Source organism: Chlorocebus sabaeus, chromosome 10 (genome assembly GCF_047675955.1).
Source record: "Chlorocebus sabaeus isolate Y175 chromosome 10, mChlSab1.0.hap1, whole genome shotgun sequence".
In the NCBI taxonomy this organism is placed as follows: domain Eukaryota; kingdom Metazoa; phylum Chordata; class Mammalia; order Primates; family Cercopithecidae; genus Chlorocebus; species Chlorocebus sabaeus.
In genome coordinates, this window is record NC_132913.1 from 120,723,090 (window position 1) to 120,731,258 (window position 8,169).

At 51.7% G+C, this 8,169-nt stretch overlaps 1 protein-coding gene across 2 annotated transcripts in view; it reads left to right on the plus strand.

The window, feature by feature from the left end:
* The window catches only part of INPP5D (inositol polyphosphate-5-phosphatase D), a 151,937-nt gene extending 144,187 nt beyond the window's left edge, over positions 1 to 7,750 (plus strand). For both annotated transcript variants that reach the window (XM_007966684.3, XM_007966685.3), the window contains 2 exons: positions 3,949 to 4,540; positions 6,551 to 7,750. In XM_007966684.3, coding sequence (XP_007964875.1) covers positions 3,949 to 4,540; positions 6,551 to 6,553 — 595 coding nt within the window. In that variant the 3' untranslated portion in view covers positions 6,554 to 7,750. The remainder of the gene's footprint in view (positions 1 to 3,948; positions 4,541 to 6,550) is intronic.
* Positions 7,751 to 8,169: the final 419 nt, after the last annotated feature.

The window sequence follows — 8,169 nt, forward strand, 5'->3', positions numbered from 1 at the left end:
CACTCTCAGCCTCTCTTCCCCTACCACTGGTTTTTTTCTTCATCTTTTCTCCATGAGGACTTGGGTGCTGTCCACCACATGGGGCAGAGCCAGTAGCAGGGGTGTTCTCCATCACACTGTCCTCCAGCTCCCTCCAGCTCCACCCTTCCCAGGCCTGGCCCGGCGGGGCCTTCCTCTGGATGGAGGAGCTGTTGACAGTCTCATTTCCCAAGATGTGCGAGATATGCTCTAAAAAACGGATAGGCTGGGCGCGGTGGCTCATGCCTGTAATCCCAGCACTTTGGGAAGCCAAGATGGGCAGATCACTTGAGGTCAGGAGTTTCAGACCAGCCTGGCCAACATGGTGAAACCCCATCTCTACTAAAAATACAAAAATCAGTCAGGCGTGGTGGCCCACACCTGTAATCCCAGCTACTCAGGAGGCTGAGACACGAGAATCGCTTGAACTAGGGAGGCAGAGGTTGCAGTGAGCTGAGGTCACGCCACTGCACGTTAGCCTGGGTGACAGAGCAAGACTCCATCTCAAAAAAAAGATAGATGAGAGGAAGTCAGGAAGAGAGAGAAAATGACAGGACAGGAGAGCCTTGGAGTTCAGCTCAGCTGTCTCTCTCTTTCCCTCTGTACAGAATGTGTTGATAGGATGTAAGACCCCGGTCATTCCCTAAGAAACTTGGGGGGAGGAGAAACAACCTCAGTTTCCTGCCCTGGAAATATGAGGACAAAAGGCACTATTCAGTGGGTATCAAGGTGCCTGTGTCGCCACCTCTTTGGAGACCCCAGGAAAGGGAGCTCTAAGCAACCCGAAAGAACAAGGAGCATGATTATTTGTGTAAGTGAATGCTTTTCAGTTCCCAAAGTGAATGGATCTTGGTGCATAACAATGAGCACACAGCTTGGTGGGAGCATGTTCCCCACAGCCCCATGGCGACAGCTGCAGACAGGCTGCCATCCACGGGCAAGGGGCCCCCAGGGTGCGCTTCTAACTTATTGCTCACCCAGGAGGCGCTTGGAGTCTGGAGCCCTGCAGCTCGCACACCTGCCTCATCCCTTTCCGCTGCTCCAGGTCCCGGGCTCAGCCAGAGCAAAGGCTGTGGAAGGGGGTGTTAAAAGCACTATCAGTGTTTCCCCACCATCACCCAGACCCAAGTGCAGGGACTGACCTTCCTGGTTTGCCAAGTACTGTCCCAGTTTTAGCACTAAAAGCCCCACATCTCAGGAAACCCTTTAGTCTTGCGCAAGCAAGGACAGCTGGTGACCCCAGACAGAAGCTGTGCGGTTAGGAAGGGGACTCTTCTCAGCCCCTGGAAAGTGTTTAGCTGCTTTAGAGATGAGACTCTGGTCTCCTGAATCTGAGAAGTACAGTCATTTGCTGCAGGAATCAACTCTGTCCCCTGGATATCAGTTCCTTTATTCAACAACTGTGGCCTGCTATAGGAGTCAATTTCTTGTTACCTTTGGTCAGAAGAATAAGACTTACTTTTGAGTTTTTCGTGGTTTTCCCCAGTCTTCCCCATCCGCCCCCACCAAGCCTTCCCTCTCTAAGTGCAGCAGAAGCCTCCTCTTAGAGGGAAGGCTTCCCTGGTCTCTATCTCGCTGCTCTTTTCCCAGAGGAGTGAGCTTTGGAATCACAAAAGGGCTTGCACCCAGGGCTCTCTTCCTGGTCCTGCCCCCAGTTCTCTGAAGTGAGTCCCCTCCTCCCATCTCAGCCACTGAGAGAGGGTGGTCAGAGGTCAGGACTTCTTTCTCCTTCATCTGAAAACTTGTGACCATGCCAGTTGCTCCCTCCTGTGCCCTCTTCCCTTGGCTAACTCACAGCAATGGCCTTTGCGGGTCCACACAGGGGTCAGAAGAGGGCTGCATATGGAGGGGCACCTTTCCAAAGTGCTTGTTTGAGGCCCCAGTATTTCTATATGCACCTGCTCTAAGGTGTTTCCAAAAAATAATGGGAAACACCCCCAAGTGCACAGTCAGGCTCCCTTTGGTGTGTCCCTAAGGCTAGCCTCCTTGGAGCTCCGTGGCATCTCACTGGCACCTGTGTGAGGATGACATCCTGCCTCTGTCCCCTGAGCCCACATCTACTCCCCAAAGAGTCACTGTTGAGTGCCTCTGAGCAGCTTTTCAGTGCACATCCCATCAGCAACAGACGTGACAGCCTCAGTGGGCTCCCAGTGATCCACAGTTTCTTCACAGTAGCTTCCTTTTTTGTAGAAAGCAGATCCCAGAACACTCTCCTGGGAGATTCTGCTGCTGGTCAGGAAGTAAAATGTGTTCCCATTCCTCATTCTCATAGTTTGCTCAGCAGGAAATCACCTCCAGTCAGAGCAGTGATAAATCAGAACACAGGGCCGGGCGCGGTGGCTCAAGCCTGTAATCCCAGCACTTTGGGAGGCCGAGACGGGTGGATCACGAGGTCAGGAGATCGAGACCATCCTGGCTAACACGGTGAAACCCCGTCTCTACTAAGAAATACAAAAAACTAACCGGGCGAGGTGGCGGGCGCCTGTAGTCCCAGCTACTTGGGAGGCTGAGGCCGGAGAATGGCGTGAACCCGGGAGGCGGAGCTTGCAGTGAGCTGAGATCCGGCCACTGCACTCCAGCCTGGGCTACAGAGCGAGACTCCGTCTCAAAAAAAAAAAAAAAAAAAAAAAATCAGAACACAAACAAGCAAAGGCAGTGCTTACCTACTTTGGGTCACAACACAGAAGCTTCCCCTGCCCATGAGTTGGTCGGGCCTTTCTTCTAGCTACTGGCCTTGGTTTCCCCAGTACTCACAAGTGTCCGAGTTCCCTCTGACTTGCACCACGACCGCCACGTGTTCCTTCCACTATGAGTTAGTAGAGCCTTCCAAGGAGAGGACTTCATGTGGCTGGGAAGGACACTGTGTTAACTGGGATGTTGGCCCCCTGAGCTCAGATTCTGTCCTTGTTTGTGGCTGTGTTGCTGTGCATGGGGAAGTGTCTCACACACAAATTTGGTAGATGGAGCCTCTTGAGCTTTCACCCTCAAGTAGCACAAGTGGTTTCTGAGGAGGAGGTGTGATCACCTTCCTGGGCAGTCATGCAAATGCTGGGTCGGAGCAGAATTGCTAGAGTCAGAGGAGAGGCTGGGGGTGGGGATGGGAGGAGCCAGGAAAGGAGGCCTGTTGACTGGGGAGGTGGGGAGGGGCTGTGGAGAGCAGGCTCATCTGATGAGGATGAGGGGTTGATACTGAGGTGCCATATAAGTGCTTGCTTCATTTCTCCTACAAATCCTCCAGTCCCTTGCTCACAGATGCTCTGATGTGAACAGGTTTTATGGTGGAAAAGGTCCTAGACCAGAACTGAGACTCTCTTTGAGGACAACGTATGATAAACACAGTACTGTTTCCTCCTCCTTTTTTTTTACTTGAGGTGAAATTCACTGAACATAAAATTAACCATTTCAAAATGAACAGTTTGCTAGGCTGGGCACAGTGGCTTGTGCCTGTAATCCCAGCACTTTGGGAAGCCAAAGTGAGAAGATTGCTTGAGGCCAAGAGTTCAAGACCAGCCTGGGCAATATAGTGAGACCCCCCCCATCTCTTCAAAATAAAACAAAACAAAAAAATTAGCCAGGCCTGGTGGCATTGCTACTCCCAGCAACGTCCAGCTACTCCTAGCTACTCCCAAGTAGTCCCAGCTACTTGGGAGGCTGAGGGGAAGGATTGCTTGAGCCCAAGAGGTTGAGGCAGCAGTGAGCCATGATCACACCACTGCACTCCCACCTGGGCGACAGAGCAAGACTCTGTCTCTAGAACAAAACAAGACAAAACAATTTGGTGGCATTCAGTACATTTACAATGTTACACGTCTCTAACTAGTGCAGAAACATTTTTATCACCCCAAAGAAAGACCCAGAGTCATTAAGCAGTCACGCCCCCATGTCTTCTCCCCTGAACATGTGTCTTCCCTGCTCTGTCCCTGTCTCTAGGCCCAGTGACCTGGGGAAGAACGCAGGAGACACACTGCCTCAGGAGGACCTGCCGCTGACAAAGCCCGAGATGTTTGAGAACCCCCTGTACGGGTCCGTGAGTTCCTTCCCTAAGCCTGCTCCCAGGAAGGACCAGGAATCCCCAAAAATGCTGCGGAAGGAGCCCCCGCCCTGCCCGGAACCCGGCATCTTGTCGCCCAGCATCGTGCTCACCAAAGCCCAGGAGGCTGATCGCGGCGAGGGGCCCGGCAAGCAGGCGCCCGCGCCCCGGCTGCGCTCCTTCACCTGCTCGTCCTCTGCCGACGGCAGGGCGGCGGGCGGGGACAAGAGCCAAGGGAAGCCGAAGACCGCCATCAGCTCCCAGGCCCCAGTGCCAGTCAAGAGGCCCATCAAGCCTTCCAGGTCGGAAATGAACCAGCAGACTCAGCCCACCCCAACGCCGCGGCCGCCGCTGCCAGTCAAGAGCCCGGCGGTCCTGCACCTCCAGCACTCCAAGAGCCGCGACTACCGCGACAACACTGAGCTCCCGCACCACGGCAAGCACCGGCCGGAGGAGGGGCCACCGGGGCCTCTAAGCAGGACTGCCATGCAGGTGCGCGGCGCCACACGTGGGCTTGTGTGCATGTGTGTGCGTGTGCATGCGTGAGTACGTATGTGTGTGCCTATGCATGTGTGTGTGCATGTGTGTGTGTGCATGTGTGCATGCATGTGAACACATGCGAGTGATGGTCTTGGGAACTGCTCCATGAGAAGGGAGAGTCAGGATTTGAACCCAGGCCTGCCTGTCCCACACATCCCTGACCCTGCATTGCCTCTGCAGCAGTTGTTGAAAGGAAGAAAGGCGGGGCTGTGGATAAACTCTTAGTCCAGTGTCAGGCCTAGAGGAAGAAGATTACATAAAAAAAGGAGCCTAAATCATTTATATCTCAGTTATTATTATAATTTTTTTTTTGAAACGGAGTTTCACCAGGCACGGTGGATCACGAGGTCAGGAGATCGAGACTATCCTGGCCAACATGATGAAACCCCATCTCTACTGAAATACAAAAATTGACCCGGGCATGGTGGTGTGCGTCTGTAGTCCCAGCTACTCGGGAGGCTGAGGCAGGGGAATCACTTGAACTTGGAAGGCAGAGGTTGCCGTGAGGCGAGATCGTGCCACTGCACTCCAGCCTGGTGACAGAGCAAGACTCCGTCTCAAAAAATTTTAAAAAAATAAAACAAAACGGAGTTTCACTCTTTGTTGCCCAGGCTAGAGTCCAGTGGTGTGGTCTCAGCTCACTGCAACCTCTGCCTCCTGGGTTCAAGCAATTCTCCTGTCTCAGTCTCCCAAGTAGCTGGGATTATAGGCACCTGCCACCATGCCTGGCTAATTTTTGTATTTTTAGTAGAAATGGGGTTTCACCATGTTGGCCAGGCTGGTCTCAAACTCCTGACCTCAGGTGATCTGCCCACCTGGGCCTCCCAAGGTTCTGGGATTACATGCGTAAGCCACCACGCCCAGCCTCATTCTTATTATTCACACTCATACTTGAAAATTTCCCAGTATTTTGGAGAATTCAGCACACTTTCCCTCTCCTTCATGTAAAATAAAAATTGTTTTGAGCACGACTAACAGTGATTAAGAACAGACTCCGGGCCAGGCATGGTGACTCACGCCTGTAATCCCAGCACTTTGGGAGGCCAAGACGGGTGGGTCACCTGAGGTCAGGAGTTCAAGACCAGCCTGACCAATATGGTGAAACCCCGTCTCTACTAAAAATACAAAAATTAGCTGGGCATTGTGATGTGCACCTGTAATCCCAGCTACTCAGGAGGCTGAGATGGAAGAACTGCTTGAACCCAGGAGGTGGAGGTTGCAGTGAACCGAGATCGTGACACTGCACTCCAGCTTGGGTGACAGAGTGAGACTCCATCTCAAAAAAAAAAAAAAAAAAAAAAAAAAAAAGAACAGACTGCAGAGCCAGGCTATGTTGGATTTGAATCCCAGCCCTCCCACTTCCTAGCTCTGTGCCTTGAGCCTCAGTTTACCCATCTGTAAAAAGGGGCTGTTAATGGTACCTACCTCATAGCCTTAGAAGGAGAATTGCATTATAGGCTATTTTATATTATTACCATGTATTATCATCTATATAGAAATTATATATTTATATTTATGTATTTACATTGATATCCATTACATACCATTTCATATATATAATATACATATTACATATGTGTATATGTGTATATATTTTTTACATATATATAGATAAAGATATATGGTACTTACCTGGGCGTGGTGCTATGCACCTGTAGTCCCAGCTACTGGGAAGGCTGAGGCATGAGGCTACCTAGAGCCCAAGAATTCAAGGCTGCAGTGAGCTATGATTGCGCCACTGCACTCCCGTCTAGGCAACAGAGTAAGACCAAGGCCCCATTTCCAAAAAGCAATTTTTAAAAATAACTAGGTAAAGTACTTAGAACAGTGAGTGCTGGCTCTTCTCAGCCACATGTTAAAGGAAGCCTGGCCTAGCCCACAGCATGCAGGGACCCGGGCCACTTAGTTCAACATGGCCTGGTGAGAATGAGCCCTGACGGCCGTTCTGTTCTTGTCCCACAGTGAAGCCCTCAGTGAGCTGCCAGTGAGTCGGGAGCCCAGAGGAACAGCACGAAGCCACTGGACCCTCTCCCAGGACCTCCTGCTGGCTCCTCCTGCCCAGCTTCCTATGCAAGGCTTTGTGTTTTCAGGAAAGAGCCTAGCTTCTCTGTGACCCAGGGAGTTCACTGCCTGTGAGACTTGGCACCAAGTGCTGAGGCTGGAAGAAAAACGCACACCAGACAAGCAACAAATAGTCTGGATCTCCAGCTCGCTCTTGGTACTTGGGACCCCAGTGCCTTGTTGAAGGCGCCATTCTGAAGAAAGGAACTGCAGCGCCGATTCGAGGGTGGAGATATAAATAATAATAATAATGTTAATAATAATAATGACCACGTGAATCGAACACTCACGATGTGCCAAGTGCTGTGCTAAGTGCTTTACGAACATTCATCACATCAGGATGACCTCGAGAGCTGAGGCTCTAACCACCTAAAACCACATGCCCAAATGCACCAGTTCAAAATGGTGTGTGTTCGGAGGGGTGAAAGCATTAAGAAGCCCAGTGCCCTCCTGGAGTGAGACAAGGGCTTAGCCTTAAGGAGCTGAAGATTCTGGGTAGCTTGTTTAGGGTACAAGAAGCCTGTTCTGTCCAGCTTCAGTGACACAAGCTGCTTTAGCTAAAGCCCGGGGGTTCCGGCATTGCTGAGCTGAGAGCAGGGATCTACCTGGCTTCTCAGTTCTTTAGTTGGAAGGAGCAGGAAATCAGCTCCTACTCTCCAGTGGAGAGATCTGGCCTCAGCCTGGGCTGGAGATGCCAAGGACTGTGCCAGGTTCCCTGTGCCCTCCTCGAGGTGGGCAGCCATCACCAGCCACAGTTAAGCCAAGCCCCCCAACACGTATTCCATCATGCAGATAGAAGAGTCTTTGCTGTTGCTCCCGAAAGCCGTGCTCTCCAGCCTGGCTGCCAGGGAGGGTGGGCCTCTTGATTCCAGGCTCTTGAAATAGTGCAGCCTTTTCTTCCTAGCTCTGTGTCTTTCAGCTCTGCTTCGTTGGTTATTAGGAGAATAGATGGGTGATGTCTTTCTTTATGTTGCTTTTTCAACATAGCAGAATTAATGTAGGGAGCTAAATGCAGCGGTATGTGTGAACGCAGAAGGGTATGTGCCCCACATTCCCATGGTGGAAGTCTGCATGACCAATAAATCGTGCCTTTCTCACTCAGCTGTGTATGTGGCGTTTTTCTTGACATTCGGAGCCATAGATACCCTTCTAGACGGCAGGGCCTGCACAGGGCACAACTGAGGCAGTTAAGGGTTCGTGGTGGTAATGGATGGTGTTACCCTGACCAGATGGGACACCATAGAGCCAGTCTGAAGCTGGTCCTGTACCAGGGACAGGGGTAAACGGCACTCCTTCCCTCCTTCCATCCACACATCTTCCTGGCACTCCAAGCACCCTGTGGCGACCCAGAGGCCACAAGCATCCCCTCCATACCTGCTGTCCTGTGGCCCACAAGTTCCTCCTAGCTTTTATAAGTTTTCAGTGCTTAAGCTGCAGAGACAAAAAACTACATGTCAGCACTCCCCAGGTCATGGGTTCCCAGGTCAGGGAGCAGCCCCTGGCCCAGAGGCGCAGTGCGG